The 13,810-nt window shown below is 58.3% G+C and overlaps 4 protein-coding genes and 14 non-coding genes across 28 annotated transcripts; all 18 read right to left on the bottom strand.

Moving 5' to 3' along the window:
- Positions 1-675: 675 nt before the first annotated feature.
- On the bottom strand, positions 676-1,776 carry LMJF_23_0150 (conserved hypothetical protein; the record flags this gene model as incomplete). Its single annotated transcript, XM_001683286.1, has 1 exon — positions 676-1,776. The coding sequence occupies one exon, from the start codon at positions 1,774-1,776 to the stop codon at positions 676-678; it is 1,101 nt and encodes a 366-aa protein (XP_001683338.1).
- Positions 1,777-5,460: 3,684 nt separating this feature from the next.
- On the bottom strand, positions 5,461-6,333 carry LMJF_23_0140 (conserved hypothetical protein; the record flags this gene model as incomplete). Its single annotated transcript, XM_001683285.1, has 1 exon — positions 5,461-6,333. One exon carries the CDS (start codon positions 6,331-6,333, stop codon positions 5,461-5,463), a length of 873 nt encoding a protein of 290 aa, XP_001683337.1.
- A 2,048-nt stretch (positions 6,334-8,381) lies between these two features.
- Positions 8,382-8,885, bottom strand: LMJF_23_0130 (putative vacuolar type h+ ATPase subunit; the record flags this gene model as incomplete). Its single annotated transcript, XM_001683284.1, has 1 exon — positions 8,382-8,885. The coding sequence occupies one exon, from the start codon at positions 8,883-8,885 to the stop codon at positions 8,382-8,384; it is 504 nt and encodes a 167-aa protein (XP_001683336.1).
- Positions 8,886-9,514: 629 nt separating this feature from the next.
- CyP3 (putative cyclophilin type peptidyl-prolyl cis-trans isomerase) lies at positions 9,515-10,093 on the bottom strand (the record flags this gene model as incomplete). The annotated part of the gene is made up of 1 exon (XM_001683283.1): positions 9,515-10,093. The coding sequence occupies one exon, from the start codon at positions 10,091-10,093 to the stop codon at positions 9,515-9,517; it is 579 nt and encodes a 192-aa protein (XP_001683335.1).
- A 692-nt stretch (positions 10,094-10,785) lies between these two features.
- On the bottom strand, positions 10,786-10,886 carry LM23Cs1C3.4. 2 transcript variants are annotated; one of them, XR_002460458.1, is made up of 1 exon: positions 10,786-10,886. It is a non-coding gene (small nucleolar RNA). The 2 variants fall into 2 exon arrangements; XR_002460459.1 differs by having other exon boundaries at positions 10,786-10,878.
- Positions 10,887-10,937: 51 nt separating this feature from the next.
- LM23Cs1H1.4 lies at positions 10,938-11,002 on the bottom strand. The gene has a single exon (XR_002460463.1). It is a non-coding gene; the product is annotated as an H/ACA-like snoRNA (small nucleolar RNA).
- A 170-nt stretch (positions 11,003-11,172) lies between these two features.
- On the bottom strand, positions 11,173-11,256 carry LM23Cs1C2.3. 2 transcript variants are annotated; one of them, XR_002460457.1, is made up of 1 exon: positions 11,173-11,254. It is a non-coding gene (small nucleolar RNA). The 2 variants fall into 2 exon arrangements; XR_002460456.1 differs by having other exon boundaries at positions 11,174-11,256.
- Positions 11,257-11,325: 69 nt separating this feature from the next.
- On the bottom strand, positions 11,326-11,416 carry LM23Cs1C1.3. 2 transcript variants are annotated; one of them, XR_002460455.1, is made up of 1 exon: positions 11,326-11,414. It is a non-coding gene (small nucleolar RNA). The 2 variants fall into 2 exon arrangements; XR_002460454.1 differs by having other exon boundaries at positions 11,327-11,416.
- Positions 11,417-11,534: 118 nt separating this feature from the next.
- LM23Cs1C3.3 lies at positions 11,535-11,635 on the bottom strand. Of its 2 annotated transcripts, none has more exons than XR_002460452.1 (1): positions 11,535-11,635. It is a non-coding gene (small nucleolar RNA). The 2 variants fall into 2 exon arrangements; XR_002460453.1 differs by having other exon boundaries at positions 11,535-11,627.
- Positions 11,636-11,686: 51 nt separating this feature from the next.
- On the bottom strand, positions 11,687-11,751 carry LM23Cs1H1.3. The gene has a single exon (XR_002460462.1). It is a non-coding gene; the product is annotated as an H/ACA-like snoRNA (small nucleolar RNA).
- A 170-nt stretch (positions 11,752-11,921) lies between these two features.
- Positions 11,922-12,005, bottom strand: LM23Cs1C2.2. Of its 2 annotated transcripts, none has more exons than XR_002460451.1 (1): positions 11,922-12,003. It is a non-coding gene (small nucleolar RNA). The 2 variants fall into 2 exon arrangements; XR_002460450.1 differs by having other exon boundaries at positions 11,923-12,005.
- Positions 12,006-12,074: 69 nt separating this feature from the next.
- LM23Cs1C1.2 lies at positions 12,075-12,165 on the bottom strand. Of its 2 annotated transcripts, none has more exons than XR_002460449.1 (1): positions 12,075-12,163. It is a non-coding gene (small nucleolar RNA). The 2 variants fall into 2 exon arrangements; XR_002460448.1 differs by having other exon boundaries at positions 12,076-12,165.
- Positions 12,166-12,283: 118 nt separating this feature from the next.
- On the bottom strand, positions 12,284-12,384 carry LM23Cs1C3.2. Of its 2 annotated transcripts, none has more exons than XR_002460446.1 (1): positions 12,284-12,384. It is a non-coding gene (small nucleolar RNA). The 2 variants fall into 2 exon arrangements; XR_002460447.1 differs by having other exon boundaries at positions 12,284-12,376.
- A 51-nt stretch (positions 12,385-12,435) lies between these two features.
- Positions 12,436-12,500, bottom strand: LM23Cs1H1.2. Its single transcript, XR_002460461.1, has one exon. It is a non-coding gene; the product is annotated as an H/ACA-like snoRNA (small nucleolar RNA).
- A 170-nt stretch (positions 12,501-12,670) lies between these two features.
- On the bottom strand, positions 12,671-12,754 carry LM23Cs1C2.1. 2 transcript variants are annotated; one of them, XR_002460445.1, is made up of 1 exon: positions 12,671-12,752. It is a non-coding gene (small nucleolar RNA). The 2 variants fall into 2 exon arrangements; XR_002460444.1 differs by having other exon boundaries at positions 12,672-12,754.
- Positions 12,755-12,823: 69 nt separating this feature from the next.
- On the bottom strand, positions 12,824-12,914 carry LM23Cs1C1.1. 2 transcript variants are annotated; one of them, XR_002460443.1, is made up of 1 exon: positions 12,824-12,912. It is a non-coding gene (small nucleolar RNA). The 2 variants fall into 2 exon arrangements; XR_002460442.1 differs by having other exon boundaries at positions 12,825-12,914.
- A 118-nt stretch (positions 12,915-13,032) lies between these two features.
- LM23Cs1C3.1 lies at positions 13,033-13,133 on the bottom strand. Of its 2 annotated transcripts, none has more exons than XR_002460440.1 (1): positions 13,033-13,133. It is a non-coding gene (small nucleolar RNA). The 2 variants fall into 2 exon arrangements; XR_002460441.1 differs by having other exon boundaries at positions 13,033-13,125.
- A 51-nt stretch (positions 13,134-13,184) lies between these two features.
- On the bottom strand, positions 13,185-13,249 carry LM23Cs1H1.1. The gene has a single exon (XR_002460460.1). It is a non-coding gene; the product is annotated as an H/ACA-like snoRNA (small nucleolar RNA).
- Between the last annotated feature and the right edge of the window lie 561 nt (positions 13,250-13,810).

Below are 13,810 nucleotides of genomic sequence, written 5' to 3'. Positions count from 1 at the left end.
AGAGAGAGCCGCCGTGGGTAAGCGTGGATGTGCCTAAGAAGGAATGGGAAAGACACCAGGATGAAAAGAGTGACGGCGGTGCTGCATCTGTGATGATTGGCAACACGTAATGGGTGTGGGTATGAGCGCTAGCCTCCCTTGCAATCTTCTTGTGCGATGAGGGGAAGGAAGGTGTGCTTCGGATCGACAAACGACATGGAGGTGTATGGATGAGAACGTGGTGCACCATGTGCAGCACAGGAGCCCACGCACATGCAGAGGGAGTGGGTGTGTGTGCACGCGCAAAGGCGTTGCATGAGCGGCAGCGCATGTCCAGGGGTAGGGCCCCTCGTTCCTCCTACCTCTCCCCCGAGCGCGCCTCTAGGGTGCGAGGGCACTCGCTTACGCCTTGGAGGAGGACTACGCAGAGAGTGGACAGAGTGGGGAAAAAGGGGGCGAGCAGACGGCACAGAAGCGCGGCGGAAGAGACCCCTGATTCGGCGTGTCGCACCCTTTTTGTACGGCGTGACACTGGACACAGAGTCGTGGTGAGTCGACAAAGCCGTTCACATGTCTCCTCCCCCCCCATCTCCCAGTCATTCTTTCCTTTCTTTCGAGTGGAGCGGCCGAAGCAATCAAGTTTTTCATCGTGGTCGTCATAGTGTACATCGCCCGCAGTGCAGTGATATCCACGCGTCAGGCACGGTAGGCCACCAGCTGCCCGTCTTGCTCCATGACGCCGACATCAATGTAGTCAAGCTCGCGCAGGTCACAAAACGTTGCAGTGAGCGAGGAAGCCACTGCCGGTGTCACATCGTTGCCCCAGAGGGTTAGACGACGCACAGTCGCGCAGCTCTTAAGGCTTTCAACGAGCACCACAAGGCCACGCTCACTGATCGTGCAGCTCTCAAGACCGAGAGACTCCAGTTGAGGGTGGTGTGCCACGCCTTTCGCTAGAGCCGCTGCGCCGGCGTCACGCAGACGGTTGCAACTGACATCAAGATTGCGAAAGTCCTGCCGGCGGTCCAGAAGACGCGCCAGCAGCTGGCCGGCGTCCTGCGACACCTTGTTGCCCTTGATGCAGAGGGTCGTGACTGCCGATCCGCAGAGCGCCAAAACCAAGGTCTGCAGGCAGTCGTCAACGAGGCCAAAGTACGCCATGTGCAGCTCCTCCAGTGTGGAATTGCGCTGAAGAGCAATGGAGAGATGATTCACGACGCTCTCCAGCTCGTCAACTCCGTGCAGCAACGGTCGCCCGATGTTGAGAGAGGAGAGTCCCTTGTTCCCCTCCAAGGAGCGGCAGATGTGCACGAGCGCCTCCATGCCCAGGTCGGTGTTGAAGAGATCCAGCACCGCGAGGTTCATGTTCTGCCGCAGCGCCTCGCCGAGTGCCGCACCGCAGCAACCACCGAGTGGGTTGCCGGCGAGCGTTACATGGCAGAGCGAGTCGTTCCGCTGCAGCCCTTGTGCGATCGCCACACCCGCCTCCGCCCCCAGCGAGTTGTACTGCACGTCGAGCGTGATGATGCTATCAAGCTGATGCCCGAGCGCCTTGCCGAGCAGCACCCCGCCCTCGCTGGTGATGTTGTTGTAAGGGAGATACAGCGCAGACATACCGGGGCATACACGGAGAGCCGCCAGTATCGCCTGAACATCGGTGTCAGTCACGCGGTTCTTGAAGTTGTCAAAGGTGTTGCCGCGCACAATCAGCTCCCCAGTCGCGCCGCTGCTGCTGACGTCCTCCCGCACATCGGCGGACACTTCCGCGCAGCCTGCACGGTACGCCTCTACCCACATGATAGCCCCCAAGGAAGCCCTCTGATTTCCTCCACTACGCAGAAAGCGAGAGCCGTGAGTTGAATACGCGTCACGCGGCCAGCTCACGCATGCGCGCTCGTGTGTGCGTGCGTGCCCTGATGCGTGCCGACGCTGCTCTTTGCCGTGGTGTCGTCGTGCTTCCTATTCCAGTCGTGGGCGCCAAAGGCGATGCGGTGGCGAAGACACGATGGACGCACGGAACCGCGCTGGTGTACCTGGATGTGTCCGGGTGCGCGACGAGTTGAGAATGAAGGATATGTATGCGTGTATGTGTGTTTGTGCGTCGGGTCTGGAAAACGAAGCAGAAGAGCAGATATGTTGAACAGTGGCAAGCAGAGCAGAGTGCCGTAGCGCGGCGCACACATACAGCGTCACACCCCCCACACTGTTCTGCTTCTCACCTTTGCCACCGTCGCGTTCAGGGACGTCGGGGCGACGCACATGAAGATCCGACGCGTCGAGACGCCGAAGTGGCGAATGGCCAGAGAAGCAGAGCGGCAAGCGTCCCAGAGGGCAAAGAGAGTCTCTTGTGTGTTTCCGCTGCGGCGCTTACTGGGTTTGGGGGGGGGGGGCTGCTGCCTGAGGGTCTGGAGCACCACAGCGGCGATTTCGCAATGAACAAAACAAGCGAATAGGGACAACAGCGAGGCCCCCGGCCAGCGTCTCTGTCGTTGTGCCTCTGGCATCCACCATGGGCTACAGAATAAGAAGGCACCGCTCTCTTTCTCGTCGTCTCCTCCGCCTTGTTCCGGCACGCCTGCCACAGCGAGAGCAACAGACGTGCGGGTACGCCATCGCGGCGGGGCTCGAGCGAAAGCCGCGGCGGAGGGGTGGAGGAGGAGATAGAAGCGGGGTAAGATTGGCGAGCACGGCCGTTGAACCTTTGGGAAGGGATGGAAAGAGATGAAGGCGCCCACACGCACGTGCACACGCGATGACGCTTCTGCGCGTGCGTGTGGGACTCGAAAGGCAAAACCGGTACATCGATGCCAACTCCCGCCCGCCCTTTAATTTCGGCAACCACGCCCGCGCAGGTGCGCATGAAGCATATGGTGTCGAAACGGAAGGAGAACCTGTCAGGGAAAGAAACAGGTGACGAATGGCGAAGACACTCTACAGGTGTTCCCGCCACAGCCGAGAAGAGGTAAAAACGATAGGCGGCATGAGGAGAAGCATACATGACAAGAGTGAAGGCGCTACCCAGGCCACCCGACACTCAACGCACAGGCCAAGAAGGGCTCGGAGCGCATCGGCCCACGCCAGCAGAGGAAGCGAGAAAGGCAGAAAGAAGGAGCCGCAGAAAGCGAAGAGCATCGAGCGGCGACGACGCACATGCAACAATCGTAACAAAGCACGGAAGGCAGCCACCACTACACAGAGGAGACGATGGCATGGACGTGTGGCGCCTCGCCGCCGTGAACGTGCCCGCGCAAACTTGTGGAAAGCTGGTGCTACTAATAACCCTAAAGACGGCGGAGGTGGCGGAGAAAGCGCCCTGGGCTAGGAGTGCGGCCGGGCAGCAGAGCAAGGCAGGGGTCCACGCACACATCGGTGCACGCGAATGGGCAGCAACGCATGATGAAGGAACGAAAAGAGAGAGATGAGGTGCGCAGGGTCCACTCACGCAATAGACGGCAGCAGCTTCGTCTCTCCCTCTCCTTCCTCTACCTTCCCGAATTCCTTGCGGGTGCACACCCCTTACACGCACACACACACACACACACGGGTCACTGAATTCGGTGCTTGCGTCATTGTCTTGCCTCGTTCGCTCTTGCATTCGCCGGGACGCTGATCGAGTGCGTTCGCGCAGGCGTACACATGTGTACCTCACGGCATGCACGTCGTCCATGGGGTGTGCGAGACGACATGCGCAACCCACTCCAGGGAAGAAAATCAAATAAGTGAAGTCGAGACGGCCGGTCAACTGTCTCCGAGTAGAGCAGTGGACGTGAGTGCCCGTGAGGAGCTGCATGGGTGCACGAGGGGGGAGAGGAGCTGGATCACAAAGCAGGCGTTTGTCTCCGCCGCCTCCATACCCTCGGCCTCTACCCTCCACGCCTGCAGCGTCCCTCTCATTGGATCAGTACACTGGCAAACACACAACGAACCTCGAAGTGGAACTGATCCGGTGGTCTCGTCTCTCTCCTCTGCTTTCGCTCTTGCAGCCCCCTCCCCTCGCGAGCGGCCCCCTGACGTGTTCTTGTGGCGGAGTCGCTCCAGCCTAAGCGGTGGAGGGGGATAAGGAGAGAAGCAGCGCACCACACCTCATTTTGTGCGCGCGTGTGAGCGGCGCACGAGGTGGCGGACACCATGATGAATTCACAGCCATATCAGCTGTGACCCCCCCCACACACACACACACTCCACGAAAGCATCATAGCGCGGTGTCATTGGCGCCACTGTGCCATTGTCCTGCAAAAGGGATCAGCACAGAGCGGCAAACGGAAAGTAAAACGCAGCGCATCCCTTCCCCCGTCCCATCCCAAATCCTCCACGGCGACGGCTCTTCGCCTTTCCGCCGCTGTAGCCCCGAGAAGTAGCTGCGGCCAACGCAAAGCGCAGAAATAGGCTTCCCTAGCAGTACGGGTGGACTGCGAGGGAGTGGAGGAGGGGGAAGGGAGCAGGCAGGCCGCGTATGACGTGCAGGTGAAACAACACAGGCCAGCAAACAGGCGGCAGAGCCGAGGGAGAAAAGCAAACACGCAACCAAAATAATAAATAGTAAAAATATAACCAAAATAGTCAAAATGAAGTACAACAGGAGAGAAACGCAGGTATATCGATATATATATATATACATGTGTGTGTGTGTGTGGAGAGAGGCGTGTGCGCGCACTGCTTCCCTTCAGGCTCGAGTGCATGTGCATCGCTATGCGTTCGCCCGAATGGATATGCGTGGGGTGTGTCTCTTCGTCTATGCGCGTGTCAATTTGTGTGTAAGGGATGGGGAGGCTGCTCCATTCCTTAGGTCAGCCACGTGCATATGTGCGACGGAGAAGGGAGAGAAAGATCCGCCACCTCTTTGCGACAGCGTATTATGAGCGCCACACAAAGGGGGCAATCATCACAGCAGGACAGAAACGCAAACGCAGACACGGAAAACAAGAAGTCAGCCTGTGGGGAGCGAGAGGTGGACAGCGTGCCAAGTCAGCGTCACAACGGACGCGGTGCGATCGCCACCGTGTGTTCTCCCCAACACTTCACAGAGAGACGCCTCCTCCTCAGCAATGCCAACAGACAAACAAAAAAAGGTTGCACAACTACATCTGCGAGCACCCCTCCTCCCGCTGCTTGGTCACACCGACAGCGTTGCACACGAATCCGAGGACAGCTCCGTGATCATCTCGACGACCTTCTTGTTGAAGCCCGCCACGTCGTCCATGAAGATTTGATGGCTGGCGTTGACCAGTGTATCGATGCGGACGCGAACGCCTCCCTCACGCAGAAGCGCTGCCAGCTCCGGTCCCTCTGGCGTATTCAGCCACGACTTGCCACCAAACAATAGACCCCCGCCGATGCGCTTGTCGAGCGTACCTGGCAGCGCATCTAGCAGTGACTTCTTCGCGCATACATCGTAGTGGCAACCGGCCTTAAAGAGTTTTTTCTCCAACAAGGGAATGCTGCGCGTTGCAGTGTTAGAGGTAGTCGTACATGGGGCTGGGGTCACCAAGAAAGGTGCACCACCTCTAAGTCGGGGCGAAGACGGCGCAGCAGCCACGGTCCCACCGGTCCTACAGCGCGCAGCAGCTCCAGAAAACCAATGTTGTAGAAGAGGGCCAGCAGCACACGCACCTGCAACGGGCACTTCTTCATCCGGTTTGCGTTAGCGCGCACCAAGCCCCACGGCTCTGAGAGCAGGAGAAGTTTGATGGATTCGGCGCCGTGGCGCATGGCGTAGTGCGCGGCGACAAACCACCCGAAGGAGTGAGCGAGAACAATGACTGGCTGCCCGAAGTCGAGCCGTTCGAGCCACCCGTGAATGTAGTCACCGAAGTAGTTCATCGCCTCTGGCAGCGACGTTGCGGTAGAGGCGCGGCGCTCGCTGCGAGCAAACCAAGGCAGATCGAAGGCGTGCACGCGATAGTTCTCCGACAGAAAGCACCAGCTCTGCGCCCAACCCGCCACCCCACCGGCGAAACCGTGAATGAAAACGATGACGTCCTTTTCCACCTTTGCTGCGGCATTCCGGGCAGGAAGTGGCGAGAGAGGTGTGGTGGTCGGATGCTCAGCAGCTCCGTCGCGAGTAGCTTCCGATTTGGCGATGCCGCTGAGGTCGGCCACACACACACACACACACACAGCATTGTCATCCAATTCGCGAATGTCGTCGGTGGAGATTATGTTGAGGCCGGCTATCTTGGAATAATAGTACAGCAGCCCTTGCAGCACCAACTTCTCCTTTTTCTGCAGCTGTGTCTTATCCGTGGCGACCCACGAGTAGAAGTGTTTGCGCCGCGGAGGTTGACGCCGGAAGGTATCCTCAGGGACATGCTGGCTGCTGGGGCTATTCTTGCAACGCTTGCGAGCGACGCACATAGCCGCAAGATGACGTTTACCCTTTCAATCACGGCTGCGTCCGTCTCGGAGAACGAGGGTGAAGAAGAACGGCGGCGCCAACGCGCCAAAGCGATCGCGGCGATGCGGGCACACGCACACGCACACGCACACGCACACAAGAAGAGGACGGACCGATACGAGCGCCAAAAGTGCCGCTCAGGGAGGCTGCTCAGAGAGAGAGAGAGAGAAAGAGACATATGTCAGCTGAAGATGAGGACAGCGAAAAACATAACGGAGAGAACGCGCGCCGGCAGAGATGATGTACGAGGGTGTGGGGAGGAGGTACGTGTGTATGCGCGTGTGCGTGTGTGTTTGTGGAGGAAAGGTGGACGAGAGATGTCAGAGGGGATGGTGTCTGTGGTCGTCCTTTGTGTTTAGTGCAAAGTGGAGGGAAATAGAGAAGTGGTCGCGGAGTGTGAGGCTGTTGCTTGTCGCTGAGGATTATCTTTTCGGTACCGAGAACAGATTTTCGGTCCTTCTTTGCTGTTGTTTGCACGTGTGCTTGTGTACGCACGGAAAGGCGGTGGGGGACGACACACCAATGGAGAGAGGTGTGAGAGGGAGGCAAGATCATCCAAACTAGTGCCAGAGAGACAGGAGAAGCGCTGATATACTGCTTCATCCGCTTCGTTGTTGACACGCGCGCACAAACACATGCACATGGCCCCCAGCACAGGCCCCCTCCCTATCGTTCCCTTGTGAAGGCTGCCTGCGACTAGCGCCACATCACTGGCCGTTCCTTTAGTTATAGCCGGATGGATCACGCAAGCACACGCGCACGATGCCGTGCTCCGCCGTTCGACTCACGCCACGTCCCTGTATACGCGTAAAGCGCCAGCTCTACTAAGCAGCACAACGCCTACCTTTCCGTCCCTTCCCAAGGCGACGCCACTTTTCCTATGAGTGCTATTCCTTTCTCGTGTGCTCGCATGTGGCCTCGACCATCACCCTGTCTTTTCCACACCAGCTAGAGAATAGAGAGAAACAGAACAGCCGAGAAAGGAGGCCACCAATGCCACTTGCGCCGCGCACGCTCCTCACCGCTCCGCGGCTGCACACCAGCATACACGATCACTGGGTCCCCCCGACACACGCACGCACAAACATGCCGACATTCGCTATTCCAGCAGCGGTGTCATTGCTCTGCCACCTCGCTCTCTTCCACTTTTTCTTCTGCGCCGGACGCACACACAACACGCGCGTCGCCTGTGGCTGTGAAAGCCGCGTCTGTGCCGCGCAGCGAGCGGAACCTCCTGCGCACGAATCGGTCCGTCAAGTGTGAAACGCGGCTCATGGCCTCATGGCAGACTAGGAGAGAGCTGGGAGAGAGAGAGAAAGAAAAAGACGGAACCGCGCGTGATAAGAGTGAGGCACGACTCAGGAGAGAGACAGGAGGAGAGGAATAGAGCGATCCATGCACCATTCCAAAAAGGTACACGTGCCTTGTTTTATGGCATCCGCGTCTCCTGCATCGGTGTCTGTGTGAGAGAGAGCGGGTGCGCGTGCTTGCGTGTGCTGGAAAGCGAGGATATGTCTCCTCCTCTCAAGATTCTTTCCCTCTTTCCGTTCGGGAAAGAGGAAGAAGGAGGGAGGGGGGGGAGCTCCGCTCAACATTTCGGTAACAAACGGAACACACACACACAAGCACCAGGCGCATACGTCCCTCCTTTCGGGCACGACCGCAGGCACACCCCATCAAGACGGATAAGCAGCCGACCACGCGCGCAGCACGGAGAGACACTGAAACGCCCCACAGACCACAGAACAGCAACAAAATGCGAGAAACACAAAGACAGACCAAAAGACGATGTCTTCCCGAGCTCGCTCGCTGCCATCGCCTCACACACACACACACACACACGCTCCCCCTGTCCATCCATTAACACACAAACCGGCAAGAATCGGAGACGGACAGAGAGAGGGAGAGACACCTCGAGAAAATGAAAGGGATACGCACGGGGGAAGGGGGCTGACGGAGAAGAGAGGCGCCACAAAAGAAAAGCAAACAACTCAGGAGTTCCACGATCTTAGCTGACGGTGCACGAGCCCATGGCAGAGGTCGCCTTGTTGCTCATGAGCAGTGCGGTGATGAGCCCGAACAGGCCCAGCGCCTCTGCGAAAATGAGCATCAGAATCATTGGGACAAAGATCCTCTCCGTCTTGGCGTAGGCGTAGCAGCAAATGTCGCCGACAATGCCAATCGCATATCCGGCCGCGAGAGAGGCAAACCCGGCTGCCAGCCCAGCCCCCAGGTGCATGTACCCGGAGAAGAGCGGGTACCCGCTCAGCTTCATGTTGTTGCAGATAATGACGGAGACGATGAGACCGTAGATACCAAGAATGCCGGCCATCACGACCGGCACGATACCGCGCATCACGCGCGAGGGCTGCACAATTCCTAGCTGCGCCACCGCAACACCGGCCTTGGCCGTGCCGAAGGCGGCACCAACGTTCGCCAAAGCAAGGGATAAGGCAGCCCCCATCATACCGAAGAGGAACGCCTCGGGGTCGCACACCTTGGCGGAGGACATGATAGGCCAAAGGAAAGCGTGCACAGAAGCAGGCGTGAGGTATACACAGGCGACAAGGACTCTGTACGACGGGCAGGCGGGACAACAAGAGAAAGAGAGTGAGTGAAGAGAGAGACACGCATACACGCCAACGGTATTGCACAGCGGATGGGTGGCCGCTGCGGACGCAGGTGTGGAGTAGAAGGGCGGTGAAGACGATGCCAGTGGGAAGGAGGAAGGAGACAACAAGGAGAGGGCGGAGGCTCTTTCGTACGCGGGCGAGGAGAGAACGTGCTGTTGCACACTGCACACCCTCCTGTGCCTTCAGCCCTTATTGTTCGCGGTAGCTGAGCCTGTCGGTCCGTGTATCACCAAGCACACACACACACACACACACCACCTAGAGTGTATTGCTCGTCCTTCCTCTGTGCTCGGTTACGTGCCCTGTTCACGTACGCGGGCTGCCGCTTGCTTTCGTCTCGGTTTTCTTGTTACGTTTTCTTCCATCGGCGAACGCTGAGCGCCACTATATCGCCGCTGGCCCCGCTGTGGAACGTAAGGAAGACAGTCGGCGACAGACCGAAGAGACCACGTGTGCAGCCGTGACTTGTCGGTGAGTGAGTGCGGGGGAGAGGGGGAGGGGGAAGGGACTACTCCAGCGTTGCCAAAATGCTCGAAGGATATTGCGACGTGACTACACACGACGCCGGTGCCGCTCTGGCCGTAGCGCTTTGCGGTGCGGTGCCTCTCGAAAGCAGCGCTGTGCTGCACTTCATGACCGTTACAGGCGAGTACAAGACAAAGTCAGCGTCCACCTGCATGTGAGATATCTGCTCCAAAGTGTGAATGCCCGAGTAGACGCGACCGAAGACGACGTGCGTCTTGTCGAGCTGCGGCTGTGGAGAAAGAGTAATGAGAAGGCGACTGGCTGTCACTGCACCAACGGTTGGTCTGCAACTCAGCAGTCCTGCACCGACGTGCAGTAGTGGGACATCATCTGGACTTTGCGCAGCGGCATCTACTTCGCTTGCTGTTGTTGAATGGCCCTGCACCGCCTCCACCTCACCAAGCAGCGCAAAACCGCCCAACAGCTTGCGGAACGTTAACCGGCGCAGTTGGTCACTCCTCGCCAGTTGCCAGAACGAGTCGGCGCAAAAGTTGTTATAAAGCTCGATACTAAGAGCCCCTGCACTGCTCTGCACCTGCACCACGCGTGCCACTTGCCCCATGATCACCCGCTTGCCACCTCTTACTTTTCGGTGAATGCGAAGATGTACTGCACGTCTGCGCTGCCGACGACGGAGAGGTGATTTTGGCTGTCACTCTGCGAGCAGAGCAGAAGACCCCACACAAGCGCACGCACCCGTACACAATACGGCCCTACACGTCCTCTGATGCACGATGCCTTTATGCGACAGTTTGCAGCGCCCTTTCGCTGAGCACGGCACCACATGAGCGAGTGCATGCAAAATCCGCAAAACACGACAGGCATCGTAAACAAGTAGATCGAAAAAAGAGGGGACAGCATACATAACGAGAAGAAAGTAGGCCAGAGTAACAGAGAATGGACACAAGCATGCGCATACGCCGTCGCAGACGGCATCTTCACACGTGCTCTAGACAACGCATGCGCCACCCCAAGCGGTGTGAATGTGCGGCATGCCAGCTTTACCATAGCTGGAGATCCTCCTCGACAACCGCTATGTCGTCGTCAGTTTGCATAGCACAGCTACCGTTAATCTCCTAACCAGCTGAAAGGCCGAATCGAGAGAGACACCGGACACGGTCCTCCGCGCTCCCCTAGCAGGACAGCAGCCTTCCATTTTTATCGGACAGAGCAAGCATTTCCTGACTCAAACCCACCACTAAAGAATATATACAAACCAAAGCAAAGAAATTCAGCCCCCGCCGTAGCAACCGCAGCTCATTGATCTTGGTTGGAGATTGGAAACAGTAAGGTCATCTCGCACGCCGCAGCGCGCATCGCCTGTAGCAAAGATGTTTCATTAGAATCACAGCCGCGCAGCACCACGCGCACCTACCAGCGCCACCACCACCACCACCACCAGCAGCGGCTCTTTGGGGCGTTTCCCACGCTAGGGCAAACCGGTTTCGACCAGCGCATTCGAACCCCATCGCACAGCAGCATCCCAGACGGCACCATCTCTCGCAGGACTGTCCCGCGTGCACGGCACCGGTTCACCGCGAACGACCTTTTCGTCCTTCTTCGCCAACGCGCCAGCAGCGCAGCAGGTTGTAGAGCAATCACACACACACACACACGCACATCACGCACGCCGCAGCGCACAGCGTCAGATGCCAATAGTCATAGTAGTAGTATTGTTCCTCGTCAGTGGAGTCCGCATTGCAGAATACATGCATCATCATTCACGCGCAGCAGGGAGGCGGTGCTCGCAGACGAGGGGAGCGGAGCCGGGGGAGTGCGCCGCGCGCGCAGCGACAGCTCAGACACGGGGGACACAATCGACAGTCGTTCCGTTCAGACAGTGACTTTGGTTTTGACTCAGATGTCCTTGATCGTAATCATGTGCCGCGCTCACACACACACACACACGCACACACACACACACACGGGCACAGGTACGTCTCTGCGCAGGGCCCGGTGTGCCACTAAACACGCAAAGCCCGGAGCGCGCGCGCAGCAGCCGCAGCTCATTGATCTTGGTTGGAGATTGGAAACAGTAAGGTCATCTCGCACGCCGCAGCGCGCATCGCCTGTAGCAAAGATGTTTCATTAGAATCACAGCCGCGCAGCACCACGCGCACCTACCAGCGCCACCACCACCACCACCACCAGCAGCGGCTCTTTGGGGCGTTTCCCACGCTAGGGCAAACCGGTTTCGACCAGCGCATTCGAACCCCATCGCACAGCAGCATCCCAGACGGCACCATCTCTCGCAGGACTGTCCCGCGTGCACGGCACCGGTTCACCGCGAACGACCTTTTCGTCCTTCTTCGCCAACGCGCCAGCAGCGCAGCAGGTTGTAGAGCAATCACACACACACACACACGCACATCACGCACGCCGCAGCGCACAGCGTCAGATGCCAATAGTCATAGTAGTAGTATTGTTCCTCGTCAGTGGAGTCCGCATTGCAGAATACACGCATCATCATTCACGCGCAGCAGGGAGGCGGTGCTCGCAGACGAGGGGAGCGGAGCCGGGGGAGTGCGCCGCGCGCGCAGCGACAGCTCAGACACGGGGGACACAATCGACAGTCGTTCCGTTCAGACAGTGACTTTGGTTTTGACTCAGATGTCCTTGATCGTAATCATGTGCCGCGCTCACACACACACACACACGCACACACACACACACACGGGCACAGGTACGTCTCTGCGCAGGGCCCGGTGTGCCACTAAACACGCAAAGCCCGGAGCGCGCGCGCAGCAGCCGCAGCTCATTGATCTTGGTTGGAGATTGGAAACAGTAAGGTCATCTCGCACGCCGCAGCGCGCATCGCCTGTAGCAAAGATGTTTCATTAGAATCACAGCCGCGCAGCACCACGCGCACCTACCAGCGCCACCACCACCACCACCACCAGCAGCGGCTCTTTGGGGCGTTTCCCACGCTAGGGCAAACCGGTTTCGACCAGCGCATTCGAACCCCATCGCACAGCAGCATCCCAGACGGCACCATCTCTCGCAGGACTGTCCCGCGTGCACGGCACCGGTTCACCGCGAACGACCTTTTCGTCCTTCTTCGCCAACGCGCCAGCAGCGCAGCAGGTTGTAGAGCAATCACACACACACACACACGCACATCACGCACGCCGCAGCGCACAGCGTCAGATGCCAATAGTCATAGTAGTAGTATTGTTCCTCGTCAGTGGAGTCCGCATTGCAGAATACACGCATCATCATTCACGCGCAGCAGGGAGGCGGTGCTCGCAGACGAGGGGAGCGGAGCCGGGGGAGTGCGCCGCGCGCGCAGCGACAGCTCAGACACGGGGGACACAATCGACAGTCGTTCCGTTCAGACAGTGACTTTGGTTTTGACTCAGATGTCCTTGATCGTAATCATGTGCCGCGCTCACACACACACACACACGCACACACACACACACACGGGCACAGGTACGTCTCTGCGCAGGGCCCGGTGTGCCACTAAACACGCAAAGCCCGGAGCGCGCGCGCAGCAGCCGCAGCTCATTGATCTTGGTTGGAGATTGGAAACAGTAAGGTCATCTCGCACGCCGCAGCGCGCATCGCCTGTAGCAAAGATGTTTCATTAGAATCACAGCCGCGCAGCACCACGCGCACCTACCAGCGCCACCACCACCACCACCACCAGCAGCGGCTCTTTGGGGCGTTTCCCACGCTAGGGCAAACCGGTTTCGACCAGCGCATTCGAACCCCATCGCACAGCAGCACCTTCCAGAGAGGGAAACAGGGAAGAGAGTACTCCCGTTCAGCTGGCGCAGGAGGAGCACTTTACACTTGTGCACTGATGTAGTTGGTGGCATTGGGGTGCCTGCGTGAGTTCTCGACACTTGGCTTATGCATTTGCGGTGATTAGTCGACTTTTAGTGTTATCGCTTGAAAGTGGTGAAAGAATACGGAGAGCATCGGATACCATGTCGAGGAGAGGGAGAGTGAAGGAGGCAATGCAACTAGTGAGAGGAAGAGGGAAGGGAAAGGAATGGTGGAGATTGAAATGGCAAGAATGAAAGAAGTCGCACACGTGGTGCGTCATAGGATCTGGAAGACCCCCTAACGACTGCGTGGAGGGCATCCTAGTCAACAGGTGCACAGTGCGAAAAGGCATTATCGCGTGTGCGGCAAGCACCACATCCAGTGAATGCTGCGAGGGAGTGGCGAGGGAGTTGCTTGCAGTTTGACAAGCAGTTCTGCACTCCGTCAGTTCAGGACCTGCGTCTGCCCTCTCCAGGTCATAGATTAGCCGTGGAGCAGTAGACTGGCC

The sequence above is a fragment of the Leishmania major genome, chromosome 23 (assembly GCF_000002725.2).
Source record: "Leishmania major strain Friedlin complete genome, chromosome 23".
Taxonomy (NCBI): Eukaryota; Euglenozoa; class Kinetoplastea; order Trypanosomatida; family Trypanosomatidae; genus Leishmania; species Leishmania major.
This window is presented reverse-complemented; position numbering and strand designations above follow the sequence as displayed.